Genomic DNA, 13,213 nt, shown 5'->3' on the forward strand with positions numbered 1-13,213 from the left:
ACGGGGACAGTCAGACCTGGGACTTGGCGACCTCAGGTCACAGTCTCGAAGCCGCTGGACAGAGACTGGGGCTGGGAATTCATTAGGAGAGGAAGTTACTGCTGGCAAGCGCTGGAGCTCGCACGCAGACCCACGCGGAGTGTGGTGCGGACTCGATGTCCCTGAGTTGCTGCTCTCCGGCTGGGGCGCGGCGCCGCGCAGGCAGGGCGGGAAGAAAGCCCGCGCCAGGGCGCAGGTGGCGACTCTGGCTCGGGACCATGGAGAAGGCCAGCCTCCGGGCTTCCTAGAGCGGCGCGGGTGGGAGCGCCTCCGCTCGCGCTTCCGCCTCGGCTGCGATCTGCGGGAGAGGCCGGGCGTTCGGCGCTCCGCCTCCGCGCGGTGGCGCGTTCCGCACTGTCCGCGAACTCAGGCGTCGGGCTGCGCGGACACCGCCCGAGGGGCCCCTGCCCGCAGAGGCGCCGTCAACCCTCCTGCCCCGGAGAGCTGGCCTGACGTCCCTCGGCTCGCGGTACTCAGGGTGAGGGCCGGTGACGCGTGGGGTCGCCCGCTTACGGGGCTGGAGTGTGCAGATTCCCGTCGGGTTTCCGGTCACCATCGCCCCCCTGGGACGTCGGGCGTCTTCCCCTTTCCCCTGGGGCCAGATCACCACTTGCATTTTGTCCCGGGGCCCCGTTACCCTACATTTTCTCTAAATGCTTGTTTTGGTCTTTGCCACCTTTGCTGGAACCATTCAGTACAGACTACTTAGTAATTCATTCATAGTGGGCCAGGGATTTTCTTGAAAGCCACAAATCCACTGCAGTTCTTGACTCTTGCTTCAGAGACATTCTTTCGAGGAATTTTCAGCCTCACCAGGCAGATTTGTAGAATTTACAAAGGAAGCAGATTCAGCACCGCATGAGCCACTGGAGAAGGTGCACTGAGAACATCCAGAGTGTCCTAGGAATATTGTTTCCAATGAGAGAGGCACGGAGACTGAGGGGAAAGAGGTGGGGAACAAGGCAGGGTCAGCCTCATTGTGATTCTCTCTCTTAGCTCCACAGGTTCTTGCTTTTCCAAACAGAGAGGGCAGTGCATGAAGCCAGGGGTCGTCAGCCATGCTCCAGACAGTGTGGTCCCAGGTGAGCTGAGCTTTCTTGCAGCTTCCCACATTCAAAAGAAATACGATTGATCACTACAGGAATAGTAGCCTGGCCTGGCCAGTCCCATGCTTAGCTTTGCATCCATCAGTTGAGTATGGCAGAGGAGTATGTTAGGGGAGGTGATGAAGGTGAGTAGGTGAACTTGGGAGGATCAGATCGGTTGGGAAAGAAGGAAGCACCAGCTAAGAAACTCTCCTAAAAAGTGAGAGTCTACATCCATGCAGACTGTGGACCATGAATGTACGGTTCACAGATGAGCAGCTTTGGCATCACTAAGGGGATTGCTAGAAAGGTAGAGTCTTAGGCCCCAACCCAGATCGCCAGAATCAGACTCTTCACTTGTACAATATCTGGGGAACAAATGGGCAAGTTAAAATTTGGGCTGTGCTAGTCTGCCTCACACCATACGGAGGAAGGCCACCTCCTGCATTTAAACAGTCATTCCCACAGGAGGAGTTTGCCCTGCAGATCACAAAGTCAGGGTACAGTGAAGCCACCACTGGGGAGCCTTTGGAGAGTGTGGATTGATGAGGGAGGTGGATTCTTGCTGAGTTTGGAGCTGATGCCAGGGCCTCCGGCCCTTTGCATAGATTACAGCTTAATCTCTGCAAAAGCCTGTATCCTTTGTTGGCACAAATTCATGCAGCTCTGGAAGCAGTTGTCCTTCCAGAATTTTCTTGGCACTAGAGGATGCTTGCATTGAATTTTTCTCCAGCATCCTAGATCAGGGAATGAGAAAGCTGGTGTCCTGTGTATTGGATGTGTCATATAATTAGGAAGCCCTATCCAAGACTTAAGAATAATGTGTATGTAGACATCAGACCATCCACTTCTGCTTCACCACTTAAGTCAAAATTAGTTCCAAGTCAGGAAGTGTTTAAACATCTGTGGGGGCAGTCTGTTCTCTCCTGGTGCTTTGTGTGGGGTATAGTAGTCACTCAGGATTGGCCTCCAGTAAGGAAACCCCAAGGGACAGTGGTTGAAACGAGATAGAGGCTCTCATGCAAGAGAGGTTGGGGAGAGGCAGTACAGGGACATTGTGGCAGTGTTACCCCACACCGGGCTCTTTCTCTTTTTTTGCTTCACCATCCTAGCACTGGCTTTCATGCTCAGGGCCGCTTCATGGTCCAAGGTGCCTGCTTGATCTCCAGCTGTCATGTGTGCATTCCAGATAGAAGAGCAGATGACAAAAAAGGCGAACCTCTCATCAGTTTGCACTCTTTAAGGAACCTTCCCAGAGAGTCCCCGACAGTTTTTGTACTTGTGTTTCATTGACCTCACTTAGTTGCCAGAGCTGGGAGCAGCCCCAAGTAAAATTAGGATTCTATAATTAAAAAAGAAAGGGAGGGGGAAAAATATGCACATATATGTTTAGACAATTGTCAGTCTTTTTTTTCCTAAAGATTTATTTATTTGAGTGTGAAGGCGGGGAGGGAGACAGAGGGGGAGAGAGAGAGAGAATTCTCAAGCAGACTCCCCACTGAGCACAGAGCCCGACGTGGGGCTCGATCCCCACACCCTGGGATCATGACCTGAGCCAAAATCTCGAGTCAGCTGCTTAACCCACTGAGCCACCCAGGCGTCCCTAGACAACTGTCAGTCTTATCTGCGATCTCTATGAGAAATGTTCCCCTAATCTCATCTGTACTTTTAAGTGCTGAGATTTATATAACACCGTGTGCCAGGCGTTGTTTTAGTTCGTTACATATATTAACTCATTCCACTTCCACTCTTACAAGAGCCTTATAAGATAGGTACTCCTATTATCCTAGTTTTCCAAATGGGGAAACTGAGGCAAAAGAGTTTGAGTATCTCATCCAAGGTCACACAGCTGATGGTTATCAGAGATAGAATCTTATTTTATTTATTTATTTTACAGATAGAGACATAGCAAGAGAGGGAACACAAGCAGGGGGAGTGGGAGAGGGAGAAGCAGGCTTCCCACCAAGCAGGGAACCCAATGCAGGGCTCGATCCCAGGACCCTGGGATCATGACCTGAGCCAAAGGCAGACACTTAACGACTGAGCCACCCAGGCGCCCCTCAGAGATAGAATTTAAGCCTAGGGAGTCTGACCCTAGAGCTGAGTTTGTCAACCGCAGCACTGTTGACATTTTGGGCCAGATAATTCTTTGTTGTGGGGGCCTGTCCTGTGTGTTGTACGATGATTAGCAGCATCCCTGGCCTCTACCCACTAGATGCCAGTAGCACCCCCCACCCCATGGTTGTGACAACTAAAAATGTCCCCTGGGGCGCCTGGGTGGCTCAGTCGGGTAAGCGTCTGCCTTTGGCTCAGGTCATGATCTCAGGGTCCTGGGATTGAGCCCCACACTGGGCTCTGCACTCAGCGTGGAGTCTGCTTCTCCCTCTCCCTCTGCCCCTCCTTCCCCCACTTGTGCGTGCACTCTCTCTCTCTCAAATAAATAAATAAATCTTAAAAGAAAAAAAAAAAAAGAGTCCCCAGACAGCGAGTGCCCTATGTCTCCTGGTGGGCATTTCCCCGTTGAGAAGCACTGCTCTGAAGCCCGTGCTCTTTGCCCCTGTGCTACGCTATCTCGGAACCCACTTCCTCTGTAGGGGAATCAAGAGCCCCGCTTCATCATGGAGAAGAAGTAAGTGCTAGCAAAGGACAGAAGCAGAGTGGTCAGAGGTGGAGCAGAAAGTTGAGAAGCTGAATGTTGTCGAAAACAAGGAGCAAGGAATGCACTGTTATTACAGGGGTGCCTCAGAGGTGTGGAGGGGTAGAAGCCATGATATAAGGAAGGAAGGTCCATGTTCCCAGCTGTTGGCTCTGAGGGAAGACAGAAGGTTGGTTAACATTTGGGGGCAATTAACTATCTATTGTGCACTGTCCAGGAAGGTAGCCACTAGTTATATGTGCCTGTTTAGAATTAAAGTTAATTAAAATGAGAAATTCAGTTCCTCAGTCACACAAGCCACATTTAAACTTGCTGGTCAAGGTGATACCTGATTTATTCAGTGTATAGTTACTGTCTTTCCCTTGCAACTGATCAGAAATCAATGGGGAGACATTTACGATTATGCAAGTATCCTGCTCCTCTTGGAAATTTCCTCCTCGATGTAGCATCCATGGGTGATTCTCGTCTGAACCAATCTTTACCATGCTGGCTGCAATCCTATATAGTACGTCTGTAGTTCTGTTTCTTCCCCCCGGCAGACACTAGGCACAGAGAGGTTGTTGACGTGACAGACTGGGGTAGAGTTCACTGTCAGTCAAGGAGAGACGGTATAGTGCCACTCACTTGTATAAGCGGTCAGTTCACTTTGAAATGTTTGCTTCCTTATACAACTTCGTGATACTCAGATAAAGAGGACTCCCTTTTGTCTATTTCAAAGTGCTTAACATCACTGATTCCCATCATCTGTAATAGAGAATACTAATTTTTACGTCGCCTGTGTGTTCTGATGATTGAGTGAATTGATGTAAAAGTAGTTGACACAGGACAAGGGATGGTTTCCTTCTCCCCTGAGAAGGTGGAAGTGGCCCCATCGGGAGCAGGGAGACACACCTGGTACAGAGGGCAGTGTTGGTAGGTGATCTCGGGGCAGGTGCCTGCTCAGGGATGAAGACTGCCATCCTGTCCCTGGAGTTGGGTGTTAGAGGAGGCGGCGACAATGCACATTGCCTTCAAGGGACAACCAGCTCTCTGATAAGATGCCAGAAAGACGGAGAACCAACCGGAGTGGAAGGAACTCTGTGCCTGTGGGATTCTTCCTCTGTCTATAAAAACGCATGGAGGGGGAACACCAGAGAGAAACCGAGTGGATGGAGTGGATGAATTCAGGGTGAATGAGAGATGCTATGGTCGTATTAGAAGACATGCCAGAAAGATCGACCCAGCTCATGGAACCAGACATGGGGTTGATGTGACGACCAGGCAGGGGCACCTCAGAGGTGTGCATGTTGAAAATGTGCTGAGGGCTGTCCCCGACTGGGGTACGGTTGTGGCTGTCCTTGTCAGTACAAGCCTCCCGAGGGGCTCGGAGCCATGGACTCCAGTAGAGTCAGCCCTTCCCTGGAGTTCAGGCCCCTCCTTAGCCATCACACAGGGCTTGAGCAGGAGCCTGTTGTTTCAGGAGCCAGTGACCTTTGAGGATGTGGCCGTGTACTTCACCCAGAATCAGTGGGCCAGCCTGGACCCCATGCAGAGGGCCCTGTACCTAGAGGTGATGCTGGAGAATTATGCAAACATAACTTCCTTGGGTAAGTCCTTCCTTGTCCCTGAACCAGCTCTGCCCCAAGGGTCCCTGGCTTCCTCCTTGGTGGATCCGGGGTCTTTCATATCCCCAGGACTGACGCACCATGAGCTGAGCTCCCTAATCCCCTGTTTTGGGAGTAGCTAATGGGAGAAAGATCTAGGCTCACTTTGGTTTTCAGCAGGATTTGCCTCTTCCCTGTTTCTTGATAGGGACTCTCCTGAGAGGGGTTTTTGCTCTGGGCACAGACAGCTGAGAGGGTTCCTGGATCCTCCACTCTTCCAGTTCCCTGGAGTGCTGGGCTCCATCTGTCCTGTGTGAGAGTCTCCTAGGACCCCCTGTACACACCTCTAATGACAGTAGGAGCTGTCTGTCTTTTCTGATAGAGCCAGAGTAAGCCTCCTCTTGAGCAAAACAATTTCAGCCTTCCTTAGAACCCCAGATTCTCTCCACACTGAGCTCACTTAGTGTCCTGGGTTGTCAACTTGTTCACCTGGCAAAGCAGAGGGTGGGCTGATGGGGTCAGCAGCGACTCTCCTCAGCTTCCTGTTCCTTTTCTTTCTCCTTCAGCAGCATTGCCATTCCCCAAACCAGATCTGATACTCCAGCTGGAGCAAGGGGGAGCACCATGGGGCCTGGATCCCTGGACACCCCTTGAGGGGGAGGCCCTGGGAGGTGTCCACATAGGTAAGCAGGAGAACTTACCATCTTCCTCTTTGGCTTGGCCTCCTCCTGTCTTTTAATGATTCAACATGAAAAAGGTTTTGCTTCTGTCATACCAGTTCTTATGAGGATGAAGATGTTCACTCTCCTTCAGAAAAGTGACCCTTGATAGAGCTTCAGCTCCATACTGAAAAGACCCATTGAAAATTTCATTTTCTGTTATTTTTCTTTGCAAAGCTAGAGGATTTCAAAAACGCATAGTGAAAATAGGCTTTTAGGGGGTCAATTTAGGAATAGAAACACAATGTAGTGTAAGAGCTTGTTTCTTCTTTTTAAAGATTTATTTATTTATTATTTGAGAGAGAGAGAAGGGGGAGGGGCAGAGGGAGAGACAGTCTTTAGCAGACTCTGCACTGAGCACGGAGCCTGATGCGGGGCTTGATCCCACGACCCCAAGATCATGACTGGAGCTGAAACCAAGAGTTGATGCTCAACCAGCTGAGCCACACAGCACCCCAGAGCTTGTTTCTATAAGAACGTTTTATGTATGTAGGTGTATGAAACTGTACATGGGAAGAGAGTTTTTATGAATTCCTAAACACTATCAATTAGCTTTTCAAAGAAAGCCTGTTTATTGGGAACGAATGGTTTCCTTTTCTGAAACGTACAGAATTGAGGTGGATGAGAACCATCCAGAGATTGGGTGTTTAGCCTTCTCATTCAGTTGGCCCTGTTCTCATGCTCTCTCCATCCCTTATGTTGTTCAGAGTCTTATAAACCAAAGGCTCCTTCCTAATTCAGTCCACTTCCGTCCTCATCAACAGTGCCTTTGTGCTGACTCAGCACTTCCTGTCATCTTTTTTTTTTTTTTAGATTTTATTTATTTATTTGAGAGAGAGAGCACGAGCAGGGGGAGGGATAGAGGGAGAAGTAGGCTCCCCACTGAGCAGGGAGCCCAACTCAGGGCTCGATCCCAGGACCCTGAGATCATGACCTGAGCCAAAGGGAGACACTTAACCAACTGAGCCACCTAGCACCCCACTTCCCATCATCTTGATGAGAAACCTATCCCCGCCAACCATCTGCAGTGGTGTTTCCCTTTGCCAAAGCTGTGCATGGTCTTCTTTAGTCTGCCAACGGCTTTAAGCCAGTGCTGTCCAATAGGACACTGTCTAGTGATGGAAATGTGCTATATCTGTGCTGCCCAATATGGTAGCCATTGTCCTCATCAGTTCTTGAACTGTGGCTAGTTCAAACAAAGAACTGAATTTTAAATTATGTTCCATTTTAATTAAATTTAAGTAGCCACATCTCAGTCAGTTAAGTGTCTGCCTTTGGCTCAGGTCATGATCTCAGTCTGGGATTGAGCCCCACATCAGGCTCCCTGCTGAGCGGGGAGTCTGCTTCTCCCTCTCCCTATGCCCCTCCCCCTGTTCATGCTCTTGCTCACACTCTCTCTCTCAAATAAATAAATAAAATCTTTAAACAGCCAAAAACATAAAAATAAAAAAAATTTAAGTAGCCAGAGGTGTCTAGGGGCTGCCTTATGGGCAGTGCAGCTTAAAACAAGTACACAAACAGTCTCCACCTGCCTTTTTAGCTTCTAGATCAGTGGTTTCCAATTCCAGTGAGCATAAGAATCTCGTGAGGGGCTTGTTAGAACATGGACTTGCTGGATATCACCTCCAGAGGTTCTAATTCAACAGCACTGGGGTGGGGCCCAGGAATTTGCATTACTAGCAGGTTCCCAGGTGATGGTGGTCCGGGGACCACACTTTGAGGACTACTGTCCTTGAGAATCTCAAGCCATACCTTTTAAAATCTGGATTTCACCTCATCAATGAGTTCTCAGCATTTAAAAATTAGTTTGGGGCTCCTGGCTGGCTCAGTGGGTAGAGCATGTGGACTCTTGATCTCAGGGTCATGAGTTCAAGCCCCACATTGGGTATAGAGATTACTTGAGATAAATAAATAAATAAAATTTGAGAAATTATGTAGTTGTGAAAAACCTAGTTCTTCTAATAGAAAAAACTCAGTAAAAAAAAAAAAACTAGTCTGGACTACACTAGACTTAAATAGACCAAAATAGTATAAAATCTGCCATGAATGCATCAAAATGCATCACTCTTTCTTTTTTTTTTTTTTAAGTAAACTCTACCTTTCTAGCTTCAGAGCCTCTGTTTTCTTTTTCTCATACTAGGTGGTAAAAACAAGATCGAGCGTGAGGAGCAAAGCCCAAGACTAAACATTTCTAAAGACTCAGCAGCCCATAGACTGATGGTGGAGGGGCTGCTCACAGAAGCTCCCCAGCACCCTCACCTTAAGGACAACTTAGGAAGGCCACAGCCATGTGACGCAGGGGAGAAAACAAACCAAGGAGGTTTCACGGACTTGCTGGTCCAGGACTACAGAGCTCCCGTCATCAAAAGGGAGGAGGCAGGTAGGAAGCTGGAAGGAAGCACCAGTGTCAATACCCACCTCCTGTCAAAGCAGGGCCTCCCTGGAGGACTGGCATTTTATAAATGTGGTGAGTGTGGCCGATATTTCAGCCAACATTCAGACCTTTTGCAGCATCAGAGGATTCACACTGATGACAAGCCCTACAAGTGCAGAGAGTGCGGGAAAGCCTTCAGGTATAACTCAAAACTCTCCCGACACCAGAAAACCCACACCGGGGAGAAGCCTTACTCGTGTCAGGAGTGTGGACAAGCCTTCGGTCAAAATTCCCACCTCCTTCAGCACCAGAAACTCCACGGTGGAGAGAAGCCCTTCGGATGTCAGGACTGTGGGAAAACCTTCAGCTACAACTCAAAACTCATCCGGCATCAGCGAATCCACACCGGGGAGAAACCCTTTCAGTGTAAGGACTGTGGGAAGGCTTTCCGGTGTAGCTATGACCGAATCGTCCATGAGCGCACCCACACCGGGGAGAAGCCCTACAAGTGTCAGGAGTGCGGGAAAAGTTTCAGTTCAAATTCAGTCCTCATCCAGCACCAGCGCATCCACACCGGGGAGAAGCCCTACGCATGTCGGGAGTGCGGGAAGGCCTTCCGCCGGAGCTCCGTGTTTCTCCAGCACCAGAGGCTCCACACTGGGGAGAAGCTCTACAAATGCAAAGAGTGCTGGAAAACGTTCAGCTGTAGCTCTCGCTTTACGGTGCACCAGCGCATCCACACCGGGGAGAAGCCCTATGGCTGCCAGGAGTGCGGGAAGGCCTTCAATCAGAAGGTCACCCTGGTCCAGCATCAGCGGCTCCACACCGGGGAGAGGCCTTATGAGTGCAAGGTGTGCGGGAAAGCCTTCACGTGGAGCGCAAGTTTCATTCAGCACCAGAAGTTGCATGCTCGCAAGAAGGCCACCCAAGTGACAGGGCCAGCCGCAGTTGGGCCCCACTGCCCTGCTTCTGGCCACCCCCCTCTGCCTGCCCAGCACCAGCGCTTTGCCCCCTCCAGGCCAGTGGCCGCCCCGCCTTCCCCACACCCCGCACTCCTTCCTCCCTCCCTGCCTCTCTTTGTGCTGCTCCCCTCGTCTGAAATGGCTAGTTCTTCCCCTGTTCAAATAGTGCATTTCTTTCAGGATCTCACTTCCCCTAGGAGCCTGAATCCTTTGTCTCACTCCCCATAAGCTCCTTCATGTGCTCGAAAACCCACCCACCTAGAGTTACCAGTTTCCCTGGGCTCCTGACCATGCCTGTGTTTGTCTTCTGAGCTCGTGGAGTCATTATTGTTTTCCCAACTCCATTTGTGTTCTCACGTGTTAAGAACCATGTTTGACTCTTCTCTTCCATCCCCTGGGTGGGAAATGGTAGGAGTTGTCCTTTATGGTGTCCAGTTTGGGCGTGTACCCGTCAGTCTGCACCTGCATTCTCTACTAGACTTGGTAGAGTTTACAGAACACTTTGGGGCTTAGGGGTATGGCATTCCAATGACATGGCCTGTTGTGATTCAAGAAATATGGGAGGAGGTAAGCAGAGAAAGTATCCAGTGATGGCTTTCAGGAATTAAGGAGGGCCATTTGGTGGGGCAGTAGCAAGGCTCACCGTGTGGAATCGGAGCCCAGGACTTCTTATTATCTCGATAATGACCATGATGAGGATCCTGTGTAACTAAGCAATAAACCAAGGAAATAACCAGTAAAAAGAATATGAAGTGATGAGTCAGCATTGATAGCAAGAATGTAAAATCATGTTTCTAAACTTGATTGGAAGGGGATGTGGCTTTTCTGTTTGGGTTCCTTTTCTTTCCTGTCCACATCCTTGTTTAATTTCAGTGCCCACTCAAACATGTAGGTACGAAAGTATTTGGGCCTGTGCAGTAGAGGGCAGGTGCCTGGGTGTAGCCATCTCTCAATTACACGTGGAGTGAACCTTTTGGCATCACACTGGTGAGCCTCTGAGGGAGGGAGAGAAATCTGACCCTGACTTGCAGTAGCTCTTGCCTCAGAAGGGAGTTCATAACTAATCATACACACACGCAGATGTGTTCTCACACCTGTTCCACGTCCTCTCTGATTAAATCTGAATTTTTGAGTCCTGATACTTTTAAGTTAATTTTATAATGAACTACTTTGATAACACGAAGAATTGTATATGGACACTAATCTTTTTTTTTTTTTAGATTTTATTTATTTAGAGCGTGCATGAGCTGGGCAGGGTGGAGGGGGTGGCAGGGCAGAGGGAGAAGAAAAGGGGAGAATCACTAATCGTAAGCAGACTCTGTGTGGAGCGCTAGTCAGATGCAGGGCTCCATCTCAACCCTGAGATCTTTACGTGAGCTGACATAGAGTCCCACACTCAACCCACTGGGCCATCCAGGCGCCCCCTGTTGGTGGGCACTAATCTTACTAGATGTTATGATGTCACTGGTTTGGCCATACTTTTCATCTAGTGGTATGGGCCCTGATCCTTCTCACAATCACTGCTTCAGGACAGTGTAGCAACATGGGAAGGTACTTTAAGTAGTTAAGCAGGAATACAGCACTAAGGAAAAGATACGTACACTGTTATGATAACACCATACAATTATGTCTGCAAGGGAGGGCATAAAGAAATATTTTGGTTTTGGCTTTGGTTAGGCTTATTGAGATATACCTTATAGTCTTTACCCTTTTAAAGTAGACAGCTTGGTGAGGTTTGACAAATGAATACAGTTGTGTAATCAAGATAAAATTTCCATCACCCTCAGCATAGGGAGAAATTTAAATGGTTTGTGGGATGTTGGAGATTTTTCTTTATTTTCTTCCTTGATAAGGTTTGTATAATACATAGAATTCAGGAGAAGAAAAGGCAGAAACTAAACTTACCTTCCCAGCTGCAGTCAGAGCTTCCAGACTGCAAAATGCAAAGATCCCTCACCTAGAATCACTGTTTAGAAAAGCAGTCAAAATGTAGGAAAATGACAATGACTGTGGTTTCTTTGTCATTATTTCTCTGTCACACACACACACACGAGATGTATATAAATGTCCTATTTATTTCCCACAAACACTATGCAACAGGGCCTCAGGTTTTCTGGGAGGATTATAGCAAGGAAGGGGGGGAGGGGTGGTAGTGAGAGGCTCTGAAGCTAGCCAGACCTCAGAAAAGCAGAACTTCTAAATGTAGTTTAAGATGAGAAGAAAGCAAGGAGCGTAGGGAAAAATAAATATGAGCTCTGGGCTGAAAAATGGCTTTGGATTTCTCACAGCCAATAGATTTATGGGTTTCTGATGATGATGACTTATTTTCTCATTTATTTCTTTCTTTATTCATTAATTCAACAGGCATGTAGGGTTCCCCCCATTGTCGCACAAATGTGCAATACAGCCTCCATAGCACTTAGTACGTGCAAAAAGATGAATGATGTGCCATTCTTTTTAATGCAGGGACCAGTGTTGCAAGGTTGTCTGGCACTTAGTAGTCACTCAGATGTTTTTTGACAAGGGTCATGTGTAGCTCACAGAAAGGACAGATGTGTAAAAATAAACTCATACATGACTTAAAATCCAATGTAGAGTTCTTCCAAGAGTTTTATTTTCTCTGAAAGTGAAATGACTGTAAACGTGCTGACTCCTCCCTCCCTCCCAAACTTACTAGTTTAACACGAGCAAGAGGACTGCCCACATCCTTCAGGAAAGGGGTATGGGTATCATGTTACCGGAATTGTTTAGTTTTGAGACTTTTGCCTTTATCAGTGAGTTGGCTATGTTATTTGAGACCCTTTAAAAATAACAGAAGCCTATTTCAATGAATGTAAGTACACTTAATTTTAAGGATTCCTATGTGTAGCCTGGCACCAAACAAGAATGCAGCAGGAGATCTGGAGCCTGGAAAACCCAAGCAGGAACAACAGGCAGTCTCTGCCCTTTCTCCACTTTTTTTCTTCTTAAAATTTGATTTATTTATTTGAGAGAAAGAATGATAGCAAGAGCAGGGGGGAGAGGGAAAAGCAGTCTCCCTGCTGAGCAGGGAGTTCGACGTGGTGCTCGATGTGGGGCTTGATCCCAGGACCTTGGGATCATGACCTGAGCTGAAGGCAGACACTTAGCTGACTGAGCCCCCCAGGCGCCCCTCTTTCTTCACTTCTGATTCCTCTCCCCTCTTTGCAGTGCTGCTCGCTCTGTCCCTAGGCACACAGCAGAATTTGCCATGGGTTAGAATTGATCACATCCTAGGTCACAAATCAGGTCTCAACTGGTACCAAAAGATTGAGATTATTCCCTGCATATTTTCAGACCACAATGCTTTGAAACTAGAACTCAATCACAAGAGGAAAGTCGGAAAGAACTCAAATACATGGAGGCTAAAGAGCATCCTACTAAAGAATGAATGGGTCAACCAGGAAATTAAAGAAGAATTAAAAAACTCATGGAAACCAATGAAAATGAAAACACAACTCTTCAAAATCTTTGGGATACAGCAAAGGCAGTCCTGAGAGGAAAGTATATAGCAATACAAGCCTTTCTCAAGAAACAAGAAAGGTCTCAAATACACAACCTAACCCTACAACCTAAAGGAGCTAGAGAAAAACAGCAAATAAAGCCTAAACCCAGCAGGAGAAGAGAAATCATAAAGATCAGAGCACAAATCAATGAAATAGAAACCAAAAGAACAGTAGAACAGATCAACGAAACTAGGAGCTGGTTCTTTGAAAGAATGAACAAGATTGATAAACCCTTGGCCAGACTTATCAAAAAGAAAAGAGGACCCAAATC

The 13,213-nt window shown here is 48.0% G+C and overlaps 1 protein-coding gene across 6 annotated transcripts; it reads left to right on the top strand.

The window, feature by feature from the left end:
- The first annotated feature begins 380 nt into the window (after positions 1-380).
- Positions 381-12,673, top strand: ZNF619 (zinc finger protein 619). Of its 6 annotated transcripts, none has more exons than XM_027584642.2 (5): positions 381-508; positions 1,036-1,121; positions 5,240-5,366; positions 5,930-6,046; positions 8,223-12,673. In XM_027584642.2, exons 2-5 carry the CDS (start codon positions 1,098-1,100, stop codon positions 9,644-9,646), a joined length of 1,692 nt encoding a protein of 563 aa, XP_027440443.1. In that variant the 5' UTR covers positions 381-508; positions 1,036-1,097; the 3' UTR covers positions 9,647-12,673. The 6 variants fall into 6 exon arrangements, with proteins under 6 accessions (XP_027440443.1, XP_027440442.1, XP_027440441.1 ...); XM_027584641.2 differs by having other exon boundaries at positions 391-517; positions 1,044-1,121; XM_027584640.2 differs by having other exon boundaries at positions 399-517.
- Positions 12,674-13,213: the final 540 nt, after the last annotated feature.

The sequence above is a fragment of the Zalophus californianus genome, chromosome 1 (assembly GCF_009762305.2).
Source record: "Zalophus californianus isolate mZalCal1 chromosome 1, mZalCal1.pri.v2, whole genome shotgun sequence".
NCBI classification, from domain to species: Eukaryota; Metazoa; Chordata; class Mammalia; order Carnivora; family Otariidae; genus Zalophus; species Zalophus californianus.

Coding starts and splice junctions, on each gene's coding strand:
- ZNF619 (XM_027584642.2), top strand. CDS start 1,098: ATGCTCCAGACAGTGTGGTCCCAG. Junction 1,122..5,239: donor TCCAGACAGTGTGGTCCCAG/GTGAGCTGAGCT, acceptor CTGTTGTTTCAG/GAGCCAGTGACCTTTGAGGA. Junction 5,367..5,929: donor TGCAAACATAACTTCCTTGG/GTAAGTCCTTCC, acceptor TTTCTCCTTCAG/CAGCATTGCCATTCCCCAAA.